Here is a 20,218-nt window from a genome sequence, read left to right on the forward strand (position 1 = left end):
ACTGGGCTGGCAGGGCCTTTCCAGGGAGTCAGGGCATTGTTATTCTGCAGAGGGATGTTTGTTTATTATTTTTATTTATTTATTTATTAGTAATTAATTTATATTTGTTTATTATTATTTGTTGAAGGATATATTAATTAGTGATTTTTTAAAATTGTGTTACAGAAATAGAAACAAGTGGATGTTGGGTGATCTTAAATAATGACTATGAAGTTGTGGACTTTGAACTGAAATTACTAAAATTTATTTGTTATTTAGGGAGACTTTCATACAGAACAGAATGAGGGAATGCCCAGCAGTATCCAAGGAGTGAACAGAATCCTGTCAGATAAATGCAGGAAAGTTTTCCTGTCTGTTTTTCCCACAGTCTCTGTTCTGTACATTTCACACAAAATAAGTAATCTCAGGTCCTAAACTTTGTAAATAAATCAATGAGCCAGGGCCATGACCCCTGCAGAGGTGGTTTGGTTTGCTTTGATGCAGAGCCTCGGTGCAGAAATGACTGTTTGCACCAATATCCAGCACAGTTTAATTCACTCCAGGGATTTGACTGCTCAGGAAAACAGGGCTTTTATTGCCTGTCAGGGTTCCTTAAGGTTTATCCCTCCACACTTGGCACAGTGCCTGTGCTGCCCAGCTCTCCCAGCTCAGCTCCTCTGGTAGAACTTGATTGAAGTCTTTGATCAGTAAAAGTGGAGGTTGAGCTTTAAAAGCCTCCAGCTTGTCACCAACCTTTGTTCTTCCAGCCCCCAGGTTCAGGTCCTTGTGTGCTGTTTGCTGTGTGACCAAAAGGAATTTTAATCTCCTGATCCATCTCAGCATCACACAGTGGATGATCCCATCTCCTCCATGCTCTAAGGAACATGGAAAAATCCCAGAGCAGGTTTTCACTCCTGACCTGTGGGCACTGACTGCCCAGGAGTTCCTTTACAGCGTTTGGGAAGAGGGAAATTAAAGAGTTCTTCCATGGTGCACAGGAATCCCCTGAAGGCATCTTCTCATCTGGGATCATTCACAGGATGTGGAGATGGAGGTTAGAACATCTGGAAAACACTGCAATGGACACTGAGGTTTAAAATGTCCCTAAAAGAGCAATTGCTGCTATTGCAGCACCTTGACAGCCCCAGTGGGTGACTGGGTGCAGCAGGAGCCATCCCTGTGCTGTGCAGCTCTGGGGCTGGGAAGGAGGGGACAGAGTTAAACAGCTCAGAAACTTGTTAGGCTGCTGAGGGGAGGAACCAGGACAGGGTTTCACACTTCCCTCCCCAGACCCAGCAGTGTCCTCACTGGGACCCCCACACATCCCTGCCAGGCAGCTCTTTACAGGAATTTTGGGATAATTCAGGCTGGAAGGGAGCTCTGGGCTGGCCAAGCTCCAGTGCTGGATCAGCTCAGCCAGCCCTTCCCTGCCATCTGTGGGGGCACAGAGGGGGACTGGGGCCAGCTGGAGGTGACAGAGGTGGCAGAGGTGGTGTCCCCAAATTTCCCATCAGAACTCCATCTCAGAGGCTGCTCTGTCCTGGTGGGAGATGCTCCAGGAGCTGCTGGTGCCACCAGGGATGAGAAGCACTTGGGAGGGCATTAACCCAAGAGAGCCTCTGCTCTGGGCTTTTCCAGGGATTTCCTGGAATTTTAACACCTTTTTGGGAGCTCTGTGGCAGTCTCTTAACAGGGAGTTTGCTGATGGGACATCCAGAGCCACAGAGATTACTCAGGCTTTAAACTTCCATACTCTAAACTTCCCTGCTTGCAGTGTTGATTATTTCCAAGGCTCCACTGGAGAGGGGATTTTAACTCTGCCAGGGTGAACAAGCAGGTGGTGGAGACTGGCAAAACTGTGGCAGAGCTCCTGGTCTCCAACCACCTGGTTTGGAGCTTGGGGACATTTCCATGCTGCAGTTGGGCACTGGAGGAACAGCCCTGGCAGGTCTGTCCTGCAGAAATGGGCATGTCCTGGTGCCCCTCTCTAGGGAGGGGTCCCAAATCCCACAGACCCTGCCTGGCATCACTGAGGGACAGGTGGGGGCACTGCAAGACACAAAAGCAGGTTTGGTGCTGCCTCCCTCTCCTGACCATCAGCTCTGGGCATTCCCTGCTGTGTGAGCCGTGGTCAGCTGAAGTGTGCAGTGGGATTCCCAATGTCCAGCTCCAGGGTTCCAGCACAGGCAGAGCTGGAGCTGCTGGAGGAGCCCAGGGGAGGCTCCAGGATGAGCAGAGGATGGAGCAGCTCTGCTGGGAGAGCTGGGGGTGTTCAGCTGGAGAGGAGAAGCTTTGGGGTGAGCTCAGGGTGACCTTGCAGGGCCTGAAGGGGCTCCAGGAATGATGGAGAGAGACTGGGGACAAGGGATGGAGGGACAGGACACAGGGAATGGCTCCCACTGCCCAGGGCAGGGCTGGGTGGGATATTGGGCAGGAATTGTCCCTGTGAGGGTGGGCAGGGCTGGCACAGGGTGCCCAGAGCAGCTGTGGCTGCCCCTGGATCCCTGGCAGTGCCCAAGGCCAGGCTGGGCAGGGCTGGGAGCAGCTGGGACAGTGGGAGGTGACCCTGCCATGGAGGGGAGTGGGACAAGCTCAGGAAACATTCTGAGTGTGGCTTTGAGCACAGACAAGGTGTAAAATACCTCATGTGTGTCCCTGCTCAGATCACATCACTCAATCCCACACCCAGACCCTGCCTCTGGCCCTCCCTCTGCATTTTCCTGCTCTAAACTGAGGAGCTGCTCTTGTGTCAGATCCCTCGAGCAGTTTTCAGCAGGATGGGCAGAGTCACAGCCAGTCAGACCCGTGCAGGATCATCCATGGAGGAGCTTGGCTCCCTCCCAGCCCCTCCCCATCAGCAGTGGAGGGAATATCTGTAATTCCAGAGCACAGAGCAGTGGGGATGTGCTGGGCTCACAGAATCTGGAAGCAGCTCCATGGAGCTGGGCTGCTCCATCCCTCACCTGCCTCTCTCTATTATTGCATCAATAATTCTGTTTCAGAACCACCTCTCATGGTTCCAATGCTTCCCCCTCCTCCTGCCACTCCCCACGTGGAATCCTGTTAGGCTGAAGAAGGGGCTGTGGATCATTTCCTCCAAAGGCTTTTTGTGCATGAAAAATAGATCAAAATCCTGGGGAGCTATTTATGCTGGTTTATTTTTACAGCTCTGACAGAAATGGTAATAGGAAAATGAGATCAAGATGCTTTTGGTACATTATTGGCAATAAAATAATAAAAAAAAGAGCAACCCCCAAGCAGATCAGGGTCAGAGCCTGCAGGTAATTTCTGTGCTAGGAGTGCACAAAGCCCAGCATGTTCAGCTCCTTCTGCAGGGCCTCCAGGTATTGTGGATGCTGTTTTTGAGGCACTTGTCTTTTATGAGTCCATAATAATCTTTGCATTATGCTATTACAACATAATCAGGTCCTTGTCATGCTGCCAAGGCTGAGCAGATAACATCAGAGCACTGAGGAATTTCAGCTCTAAACTCATTAAACAGACCCAGATTTGTTTCATGATGGTTCCCCAGCTCTCTGGAGCTCTGTGCTCTCAGCCAGGTGGGGGCTCAGGAGGCAGAGCTGGGCTCCAGCTCCAGCACAGCCAGTTCAGCTGGGAGAGGTCTCTCCAAAATGGGATTTTTAAATATTCTGCTCCTCTTTTTTAAAACAATTAACTTCTGGGAGCAGCAGAATGACAAAGCTGCAGTGGCTGTGGGTGCTGTGGTTCCATGTTGCAGAAATTCAGGAATCACTCCTGGTGCACTGGGAGGTGAAATGCAGTTTTCCAGCAGTTTTCCCAAGCCAAGGGGATGTGGACATTTATCATTCCAGAGGATCCTCCCCATGCTGTGCTTTGGGATCAGAATCTTTGAAATGCAGCTTCCCCCCAAGCTTCTGATGGATTTTATTTTATTTATTTTATTTTATTTTATTTTATTTTATTTTATTTTATTTTATTTTATTTTATTTTATTTTATTTTATTTTATTTTATTTTATTTCATTATTTTATTTTATTTTATTTTATTTTATTTTATTGAGTGATGAGGTCAGATCAATCCCTTCTGCAGCCAGCAGTGATGCACTGTTTAGAGCAGGTTGGGTGGCATTTGTTGGAGAAGCACAGCACAACTTTTTCCTTGGAAAAGCCTCCAGCCTGAGCAAACTCCATTGCAGTGTGTGGGAATGCTGGAGAACCCTGCTCTGCATGGATGGGAATCCTGCTTTATTCTGACCCCTCCAATGTCAGATGTTAAACTCCTCATGTTGCCTGAGGATGGAAAGTGGTTATTACCCATTTTTGCCACAGGTTAGGGGTTGTGGAGTGCCTCTGATTCCACTCTCCTTTGGCATTTTTAGCTGCCATTAAAAAAGAAATTAATTTAGGAAAGGCTGAACATTGGACACTGGACAATTTGGACATTTCTGTTATTGGTCTGGCACAAGATAGACAGGAGCCTGTCCAAAGTGTATCATCCATGAGGATAAAACAGGAGAAAATAAGGGCCAAAGAAGAAAAAGAATTAAGAGGTTCTAACCTCTCCTCCAGCTTCCATTCTCTGCTGGAGTGGATGTGGGCTGGGATGGGCAAATCCCATTTCAGGGAGATGGCCCATGGACACTGGGGCTGATCTGGCTGCTTCTGATCCTCCCAGAAAGGTTTTCTGGGGCCTCAGGACAGAGCAAGGAAAGCCACAGGTTCAGCAGAGAAATTTCTTTTCCTGTTCCAGCTGCAGGACGTGGAGTTCCTTGACTCCTCCCTGCAGTCTCCAGGATAATTGCTCAGCTGTTCAGGTGGAGCTGAGCAGGATTTCCAGCAGGGTGCTGGGGTGGGTCCAGAGGGATTGGTCCTTGTGCTTGGAAGTTCTTTTGCCCTGGCTCTGGATGTGGGGCTGGGTGGTGTCACATCCTGAGGTGTCACATCCTGAGGTGTCACAACCTGAGGTGTCTCCTCAGACCTGAGATCACCTCTGGAGGACATGCAGGTGGTTTGGAACCCAGCTCTTTCCAATGCCCATCAATGAGAAACTGCAGGAGGATGTTCTTAGAGGTTTCCATGGTTGTTTATTGTTCCTTATCTCAGGAATGCTTTGTCCTGCTCACCAGACGTCCATGGCAGAATCTGCCTGGCAGAGGCAGGACTGTTCTTTTATAGTCTAAATTACCTACTAGGTATTTACAAATGACCCCCAATACAATACAATCTTGTTACATGGTCCAGATCTGTTCTCATCCAATCTAAGAGTGCCAGCATGTCACCCAGCATGGATGACACGGAGAAGAAGGAGGAAGAGGTATCCACACCCCCAATTCTCCATCTTGGCCATGTGTCCCTTATCACAAACATTCTAGAAATCTGCTAATTCTACATCCTAACAGTCTAATTTACACTCTGTTTATTTTTTCAGCTTGCATTTCTTCTCTCAATGTTGGTAAATTGTTCCAAGGAGCTAAATCCAGCCCCTGAGACACCTGGGTCTCATTCCAGGGTCTTTGGGGACCCCGCCAGGGGGGTCTTAAACCTTCCAGGGAAGCCAGAGGAATACTCTGGACTCCCACAGGGTGGGACCTTGCTGAGCCTCAGAGGTGGCACAGTCACTGCTTGGGATCTGTGGAAATCCAGATTTTCCCCTCCCAGAGTGCTCACCCACCTGCAGAGATCAAGAGTTCCCAAAAGCAGCTGATTTCCCTCCCTTTGTTCCCCTCTGTGGGTGGTTTCTCAGCTCCCCTTTGTGGGATTCCAGTGCTGAGGTTCTGCTGGGATGGCACTCCAGAGCCTGCAGCAGCATTCTGCTGAGGATTTGGGGTCCAACACCCATCTCTGTATAAATATATCCATGAAAAGTGTCAAATAGCAGCCAGCCTGCTGGGTGTGAGGGTTCTGGAATGGGATAAAATAGAAATATTTTATAATAAAGGCCACCAGCTGATGGTGGGGAGGTGCTGATCTCCCAAAACTGGGGCTGGACAGGCTGGCTGGCATAGGGGTGTCTCACTGCTGCATTCCACAACCAGGGAAGCAGAGGGAGCAACTTCTCCATCCCATTCCCACTCCTGGCAGCACAGGCTTGGCTTGGGGACCTCCTGTCCTGGTGTCCTGTGGGCAGGGGGATGGGGCACAGCCCAGGTGGGAGCAGGAAGCCTGGGAATGCTCCCAGGGTGGCTGTGCACGTTGTTTGTTCCCACAAAAGCTGTGATTTGGAGAGATAAAGTCTCTCAGAACTTCACAGGACAAATTCTTCTTTCTTTGCCTTTTCTGCTGTTCCTCAGTTTGATGATTTAGCCCTTTGTTCTGGTACATTCTGAATTATTTCAGCTGCCCGGGTAATTGTGTTTTCCCCTTAACTTTGGAAGTTACTTTTCAAAGGACAGAGGGGAGCACAGATAAGGCAAAACTGCTAAATAGGAAATCTATGGTTAATTAAGGCAGGGGGCTGCTAATCACCTTAGAAATGAAGTTATCAGCTGAAAAGCCTGCAGTGGGTGGAATGAAAGTTAGGGAAGGGTTTTCCCCCATTTCCTTCTGTCACAATGCATTGAGGGATTCAGAGTTTCCCTTGCAGACACCGCCTGACACCATTAGATGTTGTCTCTTTGCATTAACTGCAGAGCTGGAGCTGGTCCAGGATAGATTTCAGTCTGGATGGGTAAAATTCAGCCAAGCTCTGAGCAAATAAAGGGCTTGATGGGAGCTGTCAGTGCTTGTCAGGGATGTCAGACCATGCTCCAGCCAGGACCCAGGGTGGGCACTGTCCCCACTGTTCTCTGGGCACCCTGTGCACTGTCCCCCCTCCACAGGCAGGAATTCCTTCCCCAGATCCCCTCCAGCCCTGCCCTCTCTCAGTTTTAAGCCATTCCCTGTGTCCAGTCCCTCCATCCCCTGTCCCTCCCCAGCTCTCCTGGAGCCCTTTATGCCCTGGGAGGAGCTTTAAGGTCTCTCCAGATCCTCCTCCTCTCCAGGTGAGCCCCCAGCCCTGCCAGGGCACTGAAGAGCAATTTCCCCTTGCAGCTGAAGAAGAAGAGAAGAGACCAACCCCCACCTGTCTGGAAACTCCTTACAGGCAGAAAATAGGAAGGTGTCCTGGTTTGGAGGACAGGTGTCTGCCAATAAAGGCAGGAGCTTCTCTTTGAAATGGAGAATGTAAACCCCCTCCCTACAAATTATTATTATAATTTTGAAATTAAGGGGCTCTCAGGCAAAGATATGGGAATTAGGAATAACAGTTCTTTACCAGGAAAATTAAAATAGAAATGCAGTATTACACAGAACAATCCCAGCCCTGCCAGAGTCAGAATCCAAGCTGACACCCGTCAGTCAGTCAGGGTGTTGGCACAGTCCCATTCAATGGTGGCTGCATCCTCCTGCAGGGGCAGATGTGGTTCAGCTGGAGCAGTGCTCCTGGAGAAGGTGCAGTTTCCTCTGAAGCTCCAGGGATGATGTGGAAAGGTCTGGCTTTCCTCTGGAATCCAGTGGAAAGAAGGTGCCTTGGTGTCCCAAATGTCAGTTTTTATCTGGGTAGGAAAGGCTTGGCTGCTCCCCTGGCTGGAGCATCTCCCAGTGGGATGATGGAATTTTATCAGTCATGCCCTGGGACTCACTGGGCCAGCAGCAGATGATATCTCCTGGAGGGAGGATGGGCTGTGGGAAGATAAAGATGATTGCCCAGCTGGTTTTTAGCAGGTGGTGACAGAATCCTGCTGGGTACATCCTGTGTTGCATCCTAAGACAAAAGGTCTCTCTGAGCCTCCTTCTCTCATGTGCCAAAGCTCTGCAAAGCAGATTTAGCAGTGCAGTGTCAGCTGTGCTTGGACATTCACTCCCCAAGATTAGTCACTGCTTTTCCATGCTGAGTCCTTAGGACAGTCCCGTTTTCCTTGGAAAAGAATTACAAGTGTATTCTTCAGCAGCTTTCTGCAAAACACATCAAAGATCTCCAGGTGATGGATTTGTTTTCTGTTTGTTTCTCTGGGATTCCTTCACTGGAGTTTGGTGTTAACTGGTTATTTATAAACCCCATCATCTCCCATGGGTTTGATTCCTCCTGTGTGTGGATTGATGAAGGTGTTATTGACTCACCCTCATTTTCTGAGGGGAGTTGGGTCTATTTTTAGTTCTGTATCACTCCATGGGTAAATGAGTGGCACTTTAATTGTTGTGTGGGAATGGGAATGTCAGAAGACAGGGAAAACTGGAGACTTGCTGATCATATTTAACCTGCTGAGTCCCTGTACCCTGAGCCTGAGCATGGCTTGGTGAGAGAGGGACAGTTTCCAAGGATGGAGGGACAGGACACAGGGACTGCCAGAGGGCAGGGCTGGGTGGGATATTGGGCAGGAATTGTTCCTGTGAGGGTGGGGAGGGGCTGGGATGGAATTTCCACAGATTCTGTGGCTGCCCCTGGATCCCTGGCAGTGCCCAAGGCCAGGCTGGGCAGGGCTGGGAGCAGCTGGGACAGTGGGAGGTGTCCCTGCCATGGCAGGGGTGGCACTGGGTGGGCTCTAAGGTCCCTTCTAACCCAGACCAGTCTGGGATTCTGTGATTCCATGAAAAATCCCATAGGATTCCTTAGCAGGAAGGTGCCCTGTGTGCCACAGGGCTTTGCTGGGATCAGTGGCTGCTCAGCTGGGACACAGCAGGCTCCCCAGGACCCTGCAGCCCTCCAGGCTGGGTGCCATGGGGTGAGCTGGGATGTCAGAGCATCCCTGCCCTGGGCTGGGAGGGTTGGGATGCACTGGGCTCCCCTGGCTGTGCCCTGTGGGCACCAGGAGAAGGAATTCTGTGCCCTTGAGCTGTGCCAGGGCTGAGAGCTCGCCCTGAGCTCGTGGGCAGGCACAGCTCCACATCTGGGGATTCACTTGGGCTGCAGCTCCACATCTGGGGGATTCACTTGGCTGCAGCTCCACATCTGGGGTTCACTTGGGCTGCATCTCCCTGTGCACCCCTTCACCTGCATTTTGGGTGCAGGAGGGGCAGAAATTCCTTGTGGGGCCACGTGGGAACAAGCAACTCCTTCCTGAGACAGAGATTCCAGTAGGACCTGGCCATTCCTGGGTCATGGCTCTCTTTGCTCCTGTTGTTCCCAGAAGAAATATTTATAAATACCTTATGAAATCAGGAATTTTAAAAATTTATAATGGCAGTTCAGGCTCTGTTTAGGAGGTAGATGTATGGTCTTTCCTTGGATAATTCCTGAATTAAGTTTGTATTGATCTATCTGGGCAGGCTATGGATGTGCACCCAGGCAGTGCTCAGCTCTCTGCCTCACCCAGGTTATTCCAGTGTGGGGAATTCCAGGTGTTTTCACAGACATTCCCAAAATTTTAGGAAGCTGCCATGAATTATTTAACTGGAGCACAGAAGGGTAACAGTGCAATGGTGGGACTTGGGGCAGGCTGCTGGAAAATCATGTTAATTATAGTTTTAGCAGTTTCAAAATAATTATTCTGATTTTAAATCAGGATGAAACCTAACAAATCCCCAAAAGTACAAAACCAGGAGATGCTGGGGATCACTCTGAACTGGAAAATTTATTCAGTGTAGAGGTTGAGCCCAGCAGCCTTGGGAGCACCTAAGGGCAGAGCTCATTCCTTTGTTTCACCAAGATGTTGAGAAATTAAAGAACTGAGCAGGCAGGAAACACATATCCTGCCTAAGGAGTATTCCTTTAAAAATATATCTGTTGTTCTTTGGGGTGCCTAGTTCAGCTCTGGTTTGCTCTACAAACCCTGAGTGGACCTTGTTGGCTTGGCTGGAGTGGGAAGGGACAGGGAGGGTATCCTGGTGTGAAGGACAGGTGTCTGTCAATAAAGGCAGGAGCTTCTCTCTGAAATGGAGAATGTAAACCCCTTCCCTCCAAATTATTATTGTAATTTTGAAATTAAGGGGCTCTCAGGCAAAGAGATGGGAATTAGGAATAACAGTTCTTTACTAGGAACATTAAAATAGAAATGCAGTATTACACAGAACAATCCCAAACCCTGCCAGAGTCAGAATCCAAGCTGACACCCGTCAGTCAGTCAGGGTGTTGGCACAGTCCCATTCAATGGTGGCTGCATCCTCCTGCAGGGGCAGATGTGGTTCAGCTGGAGCAGTGCTCCTGGAGAAGGTGCAGTTTCCTCTGAAGCTCCAGGGATGATGTGCAAAGGTCTGGCTTTCCTCTGGAATCCAGTGGAAAGAAGGTCCCTTGGTGTCCAAAATGTCAGTTTTTATCTGGGTAGGAAAGGCTTGGCTGCTCCCCTGGCTGGAGCATCTCCCAGTGGGATGATGGAATTTTATCAGTCATGCCCTGGGACTCACTGGGCCAGCAGCAGATGATATCTCCTGGAGGGAGGATGGGCTGTGGGAAGATAAAGATGATTGCCCAGCTGGTTTAAAGATGGCCCATGAGCAGATAATGTGTGCAGGAGATCAGGGTCACTGCCCCAGCTGGGTTAACAGATGGGACAGAATTCACATTTCTGGTCACATCCTGTATTGCAGCCCAAGACAGAGGGACAGGGGGGGACAGGCAGCTCTGAATCCCCTCTGGGAGCAGGAAATTGTCTCAAAGGTGTTCTGAAAGGTCAGATGGCACAGCAGAGCACAGTGGGATGTTGTGCAGCAGCTGCTCCAACAGCTCAGGGTTTGTGCTGGGGGCTCCTGTTGTGCAGAAATCCAGGAGGGAGCAGCATGAGGAGCAGGGGTGTCCCAGGGGAAGGTGTCCCATCCCTCCTGCTGTCCCTGGGCTGGTGCCCCACACTGCAGGGACCAAAGCCACCCCTGGGAGGTGACACCAGGCACTGCTCCAGCTGGGGACTCCTGCTGCTGCTGCTGGGAGCAGGATTTAATGAAAATGAGGGCACACAGGTGGGAGGAAAGGAGGTGAGCCTGGAAGGGATCCCAGAAACACTGGGATAACAAAAACTCTGCAGAATGATAATGCAGAGCAGCCTGCTTGAGGCCTGCTTGGAATGTGGGCTTGGAAGGATTGCCCAGGGCCTGGAGCCCTGTCTGGAAGGGAAATAACTTCTTGCTGATGACAGACAGGCAGGGAAGAAGCCAGGTATGGCAAGGCTTCCTGCAAATCCCCTGTGTGTGAGATCAGAAGAGGATCTTACAATATTTTATTAACTTGTAAACTGTGATTTAAGGGAATTTGAAGCAGCACATGAAAGAACAATAATGAACAAATGTTTTCAAGTGGGAGAAATCTGTCCCTGCCATATGTTTCACTGACTCATCCCTTCAGCAGGAGGGGATCTTGGAATTGTTTGAACTATTCCAGTCTCTAATGCTTTTTATTTGGGAGGAAATGCAGCACTGGATCCTTTACCACGTGAGGATGAGACCTGATCCCTCTAAAGCTTTGGGCACAGGTTAATCCAAGAGGGGTTTGGGTTGGAAGGAACACAAAATCCTGGAGTTCCAATCCCAGAAATGCTCCCTGTGTGTCTCAGTGCTGGGGAGTCTCCTGCCAGGTGGAGAAGAGATTCTGGGATAACGTGGGATCCTCACAACTCCCTCCTGCTGGGAAGGGTAAGGGTTTGACAGGAAGGTCTCACAGATATATGTGTGTGTAACAGAAAGATCTTTGAATGTAGAATCTGAAGGGGAATAGAAATAATAGCAAGTTTTGATAGAGAAAAAAAGAATTGCTGAGCCAGGTTTACCAAGAAGCCAGAGGTAAAGTGAGTTGGAAGGGCAAAGGATAAACCCACCTCAAACAAAAGATGTTTTTACCAAGCAAAAAGATGTTACAGGCAAACAAGAAAGCCAATGTTGCAAGTAGAAAGAAAGATCTCAAAATTTTCCACAGCAGGAAAACTGAAAACAACTTCTAGTTTAAAGTGTATCATACTAACCTTTTGTGATTGGAAAATAGTAACATGAATGTGGTAATGTTAGTAGTTATGATAGACTATAGGTAATAGTAAAGGTAATGATTGGTTGTCATGTTTTAGAATGATCTACAATGAAAAGTATATAATGCATTGTAACCAGAGCCAGAGCTGGCTTCAGACGAACCCACAGCTGATGCTGAAAAAGCTGTGGGCTGGGCTCTAGTCTCCCATGATCCATGAATTGCTGCATCAGCTGGACACAATAACCAGCATTTTAAATAAATAAATTTCTGTATCAGCTGGACACAATAACCAGCATTTTAAATAAATAAATTTCTGTATCAGCTGGACACAATAACCAGCATTTTAAATAAATAAATTTCATGTATCATGTGGACACAATAAGCAGCATTGCAAAGAGCCGCCTGGAGCCCCACATCTCCCTGTGATCCCTGCAGCCCCACATCTCCCTGCAGCCCCACATCTCCTGCAGCCCCACATCTCCTGCAGCCCCACATCTCCTGCATTCCCACATTTCCCTGCATCCCCACATCTCCCTGTGATCCCTGCAGCCCCACATCTCCCTGTGTCCCCTGCATCCCCACATCTCCTGCAGCCCCACATCTCCTGCATCCCCACATCTCCTGCATCCCCACATCTCCTGCAGCCCCACATCTCCTGCAGCCCCACATCTCCTGCAGCCCCACATCTCCTGCATTCCCACATCTTCCTGCATCCCCACATCTCCTGCAGCCCCACATCTCCTGCATCCCCACATCTCCTGCAGCCCCACATCTCCCTTTTGCCCCACATCTCCTGCAGCCCCACATCTCCCTGTGTCCCCTGCAGCCCCACATCTCCAGCAGCCCCACATCTCCTGCAGCCCCACATCTCCCTCTTGCCCTCTGTTCCCTGCTCGTGTTGCAGGTGTGGCTGTGCGGGGGCAGCATGGAGGTGCTGCCCTGCTCGCGGGTGGCGCACATCGAGCGCAAGAAGAAGCCCTACAACAACAACATCGGCTTCTACACCAAGCGCAACGCGCTGCGCGTGGCCGAGGTCTGGATGGACGACTACAAGTGGCACGTCTACATCGCCTGGAACCTGCCCCTGGAGGTACAGCCCGGCCCCGGGGCCACCTTGTCCTAAAAACCTGGATTGTGGAGCACGCAGTGTCCCTACTGAGCTAGGAGTGGTGAATAACAGTAACACGCTCTTTTTGAGTGAAAGAAGCACTTTAGTGAAAATTGACCTGTATTTATAGGATGGTTCATGAGTCTCTAACAGGACAGCAGTTCATTGGGGAATAGGAGTGTCCTGGTCTGGAAAACAGGCAGAAGCTTCTCTTTGAAATGGAGAATGGAAACCCCCTCCCTCCAAATTATTGTAATTTTGAAATTAAGGGGCTCTCAGGCAAAGAGATGGGAATTAGGAATAACAGTTCTTTACCAGGAAAATTAAAATAGCAATGCAGTATTACAAAGAACAATCCCAGCCCTGCCAGAGTCAGAATCCAAGCTGACACCCGTCAGTCAGTCAGGGTGTTGGCACAGTCCCATTCAATGGTGGCTGCATCCTCCTGCAGGGGCAGATGTGGTTCAGCTGGAGCAGTGCTCCTGGAGAAGGTGCAGTTTCCTCTGAAGCTCCAGGGATGATGTGCAAAGGTCTGGCTTTCCTCTGGAATCCAGTGGAAAGAAGGTTCCTTGGTGTCCCAAATCTCAGTTTTTATCTGGGTAGGAAAGGCTTGGCTGCTCCCCTGGCTGGAGCATCTCCCAGTGGGATGATGGAATTTTATCAGTCATGCCCTGGGACTCAGTGGGCCAGCAGCAGATGATATCTCCTGGAGGGAGGATGGGCTGTGGGAAGATAAAGATGATTGCCCAGCTGGTTTAAAGATGGCCCATGAGCAGATAATGTGTGCAGGAGATCAGGGGCACTGCCCCACCTGGGTTAACAGATGGGACAGAATTCACATTTCTGGCCACATCAACCCAGCACAAGGAGAAAACATCCCATGTCATGTACATCACTCACTGTCCCACGGTCAACACCAGGTTTATGTTTATTAATTCCTTTCTATTTGTAAGAAATCTGTCACCCTGGGACAGAATCCTGGCCAGAGCTGAGAAAGTCTCACAGCCTGGGAAAGAAGCTGAGGAAAGGCCTGGTTGAAGTTTGCCTAGGCCCTCAGCAGTGCCCACACCTAAGCCCAGCTTAACCCCCAGGTCTCAGCCCCAGCAGAGCTCCCTTGGCTTTCAGGGACAGGCTCCAAGAGCTGCAGGCTCTGGGGAGATTCCTGCTGTCCCTTTGTAGGGTGGTTCTGAGAGTTCAGCCTGGGGTTTATCTCCCCCCTGAGTGTTCACCCAGCGTGAGGGGATGTCCTGACACTGCTCTGCAGGTGGAGTCTGCCTCCAGACTTGTTTGATGCCAGTTGTTGCATTTTAAGGCTGTAAGAGCAGCAAAAAGGAAAATGCAACATAGTTCTTGTGTAATGGAGAAGCAAGAGAGAAAGAGCTTTATTTAAAGAAACACTACACAGATGTAAAGGGTAGTTAGTGCAAAACAGAATTGGTCCAAGAAGGCAGCACCTCCTCAAAAACACACTTTTACAAAACATCACATCTCTCACACCCTGCAGGTGTTTAATCATTGCTCTAATTCCTGTCCTTGTGAAGGCCTGAGACAGGCCTAAGGCTGCTTTTCCTGGCTCCCAGCAGCATCCAGGGACAGTCAGTCAGCACCATTAGTGCCTCAGGTTTGTCCCTGTGCCACACCAGCCCAGCTCGGGTCCCAGCTCGTGGACACTGATCCCTGCCCAGGGCTTGGGGCTCTTTGTTTTCCCACTGCTGGAAAGTTCAAAGGTAAAGGATTGGAGGTTCCAACCTTCTCCTTGAAGAGCTTTGGTGGTTCCTTTGATCTCTGCCCAGAAATGGTCAGGTTTTTTTGGATCTGGAGCATTAATTTTGGTGTAAATCCTGCCATGTCACAGCTGGGTGAATCTTTGGGAAGCCAGCAGGTGCCACCAGCAGGTCCAGGGACACACCCTGCACAGCCATCACTCCTGCACTTCTGGCAAAGCCCCACAGGCTCCAGGAGGGGTTTCTGCAGGTCCAAGGCTGCTGCTGGGCTCTGCCCTCCCTGCAGGTCGTGGCTGATGTTGGAAGCCAAGAGCATCTCCTGGTTCCTGGCCCCAAACGCTGCCTGGAGCAGCCCTGGCAGGATCCACACCCCATTGCTGCCTCTGTGCCAGGGGAGAGCAGGAGGTGGGCATGGGAGACACTGGTGCTGCTGGGTCTGGGATGGGCACTGAAGGACACTGGGGGCTGCCCAGTTCCACTGTGAGGTCAGACTGGTGCCACAAGCGTCCAGCCCCCCTGGGTGCAGTTGTTTCCTCAGTGCTAAAAATGAACACACAATATTCCTGCTTGGCCAAGGCTCAAAGAGCTGCTGAGGGAGCATCCCCAGCTGATGTCTGCTCCAGGCCTCTGGAAAAACAGGAGAAACACAAAGATCTGAGGTGCTGCTGCAGCTTTCTGAGGAAAGGTTACATCTGGAGAGAGCTGCTGGCATTTGGAGCCTGGTGCTGAGTTAGGGAACAGCCTGGGAAGGGCCAGGAGCTGCAGGTTTGTGGTCCTGGGAGTGGGGGGATCCAGGGCCAGGTGGTACAAAAATATCAGGAAATTAAGGAATAGCGATGGAAAGAAAAGCTGCTTTGCCAGAGAGCTGCAGGAGGGCTCTGGCTGTGACAGGCACCACTCCAGGGGCTGTAGAGGGAATCTGGGACCTTAAAAAGAGGCTTCAAGATGCAAATGCTCATGGGCAGGGATCAGAAGTCCTGATCTTTGGGTTGATTCCTTTTTAGAGGTCAGGCACCATCCTCCTGCTCAGGAACAGCTTTGGAGCACTGCAGAAAGGATTAAAATCCATCCTGTGGAGCTTGGAAAAGGCAGCTTGGATCAGCACTGGGGGTGGGAACAGGCCTGGGGGACCCAAAATCAACTTGAGATTTTTATACAGCTCTTTTCCTAATCAAGTCAAGATTAATTCGAGGGAAGCCTTGCTGGATGGGGCAGGTTTTATGGATATGCTGGATTATTTTGTGATGCCAAGGCAGAGCCCTGCCCTGCCCATCCCCTGGCTGCTCTGAGCCCACCTCACCCACTCAGATCTCAGCCTGTCCTGCCTGTCTCCACGAACCACCTTCATTTTTACCTCTCAGCTGCCAGGGGCACACTGAAACGGGTGTCTCTTCTCAAGCAGAGTGAATAATTCATTAGGAGATCATTACAAGCCTTGTAATGGAAAATTGCTTTCCCAGTTGTGTGTAATGATTGCTGGGAAAGACAAGAGCAGGAGCTCAGGGTGGAAGCCCAGGCACAGGCAGGCAAGAGGAGCTGCTGAGTGCAATTTTTATCCTTTATTCTCAGCTGTCTGCCTCTGCTGTATTTGAATCTTAAACCTTCCTCTCTTTCCTTCATTCTTTTCCCATTTATTTTACACCTTTTACCCCTCCCTTCCTCTGGTTGTGTCTCAGTGGGGTCAGGGAAGGGTTTGGTGCTCAGTGACCAGCCAGGGTTTGCATTTCCATTTTTTAAATCCTGATATCCACTTGCTGCTATATTCTCCTGGAAGTCCTGTGCCTAAGAAGCCAAACAGGAGGAGAAATATTTTAAAAAGACCTTCCTTAAAAACACAGATCAGTCTCTGTCAGATCCAAACCCAGGGGAATTGAGAGAACACTCCCCACTGTTTCACTGCACTTCCCACCTTTCCTCCAAACCTTTTCTTCTCCCTTTGGCTCCTCTTCTGTAAATTATCCCCAAGGACCAAAGCCTGTCCATCACCAAAACCCTCAAAACCCAGCAGAGAAGTTGATGTCCCCCTCTTGCCATGGCTCAGAACCCACATCTTCCTTCTGATGCTTGCAGCCCTGGACACACATCCCAGAATTCCTGGAATTACCCATCCATGGGCAGTTCCCAGGCAGGATCTCAAAGCTCAGTGAAAAACTTTCATTTTACCACTTTTTGGAAGTGTGACCATTCAGTGATGTCCTGCTGTTGTTTTTCAGAATCCAGGGATTGACATTGGGGATGTGTCTGAGAGGAAAGCCTTGAGGAAGAGCCTGAAGTGCAAAAATTTCCAGTGGTACCTGGACCATGTTTATCCAGAAATGAGGAGATACAACAACACCATTGCTTATGGAGAGGTAATTTAGTCCCTTAACTCAGCCTGCTAATATTTACAGTCCCTGATGAGAAACAGCCTCAAAGGAGAGATGTCTGAATCAAAACTGGCTTTCTCTGTGTAATTATCTAAATCTGTATAAAAACCAGTTTGGGGATTTGTTGCTGATCTTGAAGACCATATAAAGTAAAAGATGTTAATACATCATTTAGTGAATTGACTGAAGTTATCCATATTTCCCATTGACTCCATGGATTAAGCAGCTGTATTTATATTTTTAATACACAGGCATCTTCCAAAACCCTGTGACTTAAACTCAGCCTAATTCCTGACAAGGTCTCAGGAGGATTCAGTGCCTTGTCACAACAGCTTAAGGACAAGATAAAATAAGGGGACTTAATTCAATCTCTGCTGGCTTTGAAACCATTCTGGGAATATAGCAAGAGTCATTTATGGGAACTAATAACAAATACTCTGCTGCAATGGAATTGATGGAGCAGTGGCACTTGGAGCAGGCTCCTTGAAGCCTGGGCACCCCAGATGGGTTATTCATTTTAGGAAAGATTTGTTATCAAAGTTACTTAAGGCCTTCAAGCTAAATCTTCCCAAAAAAATTCTATTTTCATAGAAAATGAAATTTCAGAATGGTTTGGGTTGGAAAAAAGCCCCACTGGAAAAAGGATGTGAGGATTCCAAGGGGATCCTTGTTTGAGTTGGGCTTTTTTCCCAGCCTTGTTGAGCACTTTGAGATTTCACTGAAATCTAAGGAGTTCTGCATTGATTCAGGTTTCTGCAGCCTAAACTTGGGTTTGTCCCCACCACCCATGACCAAACACAGCCAGCTGTGTCCAGGGCCACTGCTCCTTGGAATGGGGATTATTATACAAAAACAGTCATCACTAGCCCTGGATTAAAAAAGGGTTTAGTGCTCTGTAAGTTTTCTTTGCCTGATTATTCCTGGTGTTAACAGCAGTGAGAGGTAGAGAGGGTAGAGAGGAAACTGAGCATCAGTTTTGTGCCTTAACTCTGCCTTTTTGTGCCATAACTCTGCCCCTTTTGTGCCACAACTCTGCCCCTTTTTCTGCCATAATTCCACCCCTTTTGTGCCATAACTCTGCCCCTTTTTCTGCCATAATTCCACCACTTTTGTGCCACAATTCTGCCATTTTTGTCCCTTAACTCTGCCATTTTTTCTGCCATAAATCTGCTATTTTTTCTGCCTTATCTCTGCCCCTTTTCTGCTGTAACTCTGCCTCTTTTGTCCCTTAACTCTGCCCCTTTTTCTGCCCCAACTCTGCCATTTTTTCTGCTATAACTCTGCCTCTTTTGTCCCTTAACTCTGCCCCTTTTTCTGCCACCACTCTGCTATTTGTGTGCCATAATTCTGCCATTTTTGTGCCTTAAATCTGCTATTTTTCTGCCATAACTCTGCCTTTTTTCTACCATGACTCTGCCCCTTTTTCTGCCATAATTCCACCACTTTTCTGCCATAATTCTGCCCTTTTTGTCCCTTAACTCTGCCCCTTTTTCTGCCCCAACTCTGCTATTTATGTGCCATAATTCTGCCATTTTTGTCCCTTAACTCTGCCCCTTTTGTGCCATGACTCTGCCCCTTTTCTGCCATAATTCCACCACTTCTGTGCCATAATTCTGCCCTTTTTGTCCCTTAACTCTGCCCTTTTTCCCTCCCAGCTGAGGAACAACAAGGCCAAGGACGTGTGTCTGGACCAGGGCCCTCAGGAGAACCACACAGCAATTCTGTACCCCTGCCATGGCTGGGGCCCTCAGGTGAGCTGGCACTGCCACAGCAGGTGCCACCCCAGGGGACAGCCTGGGGCTGGCAGCTTGGCTGTGCCTCTGCTCTCCAGTGGTAAAAACTCACTGGGAGATTCCCCAGCTGCTCCTCCTCTGGATTCCCATTTCCCTGCAAGGAAAAGCCTTGAAAGAAATTGGAAATCTTTGTAAATTGGAAATGGTGAAAAGTTGAAAATTTTTGCAATTTGAAACAAAAAAAAAAAAAAAAAAAATTGAAATTTGTAATTTAAAATAAAAATTTTGAGACAAAGCCAAATAACAATAAGCATGGACACAATCCAAGCCAGGTTGGATGGGAGCTGGAGCACCTGGAATAGGCTGGAGTAAAATGATCTTTAAGGTCCCTTCCAGCCCAACCCACTGTGGGATGACTTCTCTTCCACCCAGCAGAATAAACCCAGACTAATGGGGTAAAGAAATCAATTAGTGCTGTAGTAATGAGCCATTTCAGCTTGGCTGGAATTTGTTTTCCAGCACTCATTTTGCCTCTCCAGAAGTTTTGGAACATCTGGGGCGCAGCAGGCTCAAAGAGGTGCATTTTTAGCTAAAAAAAAACAAATGTACAGTTCAAGGAATGAGAAAGCACAAAAATCCTGTTCTCACTCCAGAATCACCTAAATGATCCAGAGTTCATCTGAGCCTGAGCTGGGAACCAGCTGTGGGTGGAGAAAATCCCACTTTGGGTTATCAGTCCCTGGGGCTGAAGGAGTCCCTGCCCTTGCTCAAACCCCCCATTTTTCTCTTAAATGGCACCAAGTGCCTTTTGCACTCTGTGGCTGGAGATGTGAGTCCCTAAGTGCATTATTGTGTGAGAAACTGGGTTGGGCTGACATTGGCTGCTGGCCCTGGGCTTTAGGATGAATGGCTGAGAACAGGTTATTTATTTTTCCCCTCTGTGTTATTGGGATTAAACTTAACAATGTTTTCTTTCCCTACCTGAAGTTCTGAAATCAGATTTTGCTGGCTGCCTGGAGCTTGCTCTTTCATCCTTCCTGGTCTTCCCTCTCCATATTATCCCTTCTCTCTTCAGCTGAGAGCCAGTTTTTGGCAGTTCCTTTGTTTCATGATGCATCCAATTAGTGAAACTCCTGGAAAATGCTGGTTTTCAGCAGCTATCAGTGAGTGCAGAAGCTTTGAAATGGCCTTTGTGGCACCATGAAGGAAATTGGACTTTCCCTACAACTGTTTAATTAATGAGCTGCAGGTTGTAATTTATGGGTGGGAATGGAATTAGAAGTAATGGAAGCTCTGGTTTGTATTTATATATTTAATTTTTGTTTATTTATGTGTATATGAAACCCTACAAGGAGTTGTTGAGCTCCTTTTGAGTCACACATCCCAGAGCACACGTGGTGTCCAAAAATCCCCCTTCTCTCCTTGATCCTGGGGCTCATCCCAGACATTTTGACATCCCAGACAC

The 20,218-nt window shown here is 48.8% G+C and overlaps 1 protein-coding gene across 1 annotated transcript in view; it reads left to right on the top strand.

Annotated features, from left to right (window-relative positions):
- The window catches only part of GALNT17 (polypeptide N-acetylgalactosaminyltransferase 17), a 214,121-nt gene that overhangs the window by 184,832 nt on the left and 9,071 nt on the right, over positions 1–20,218 (top strand). The window contains exons 7-9 of the mRNA XM_056506705.1: positions 12,727–12,912; positions 16,868–17,005; positions 18,676–18,771. Of these exons, the coding sequence (XP_056362680.1) occupies positions 12,727–12,912; positions 16,868–17,005; positions 18,676–18,771 (420 nt within the window). The remainder of the gene's footprint in view (positions 1–12,726; positions 12,913–16,867; positions 17,006–18,675; positions 18,772–20,218) is intronic.

This window comes from Oenanthe melanoleuca, chromosome 19 (genome assembly GCF_029582105.1).
Source record: "Oenanthe melanoleuca isolate GR-GAL-2019-014 chromosome 19, OMel1.0, whole genome shotgun sequence".
In the NCBI taxonomy this organism is placed as follows: Eukaryota; Metazoa; Chordata; class Aves; order Passeriformes; family Muscicapidae; genus Oenanthe; species Oenanthe melanoleuca.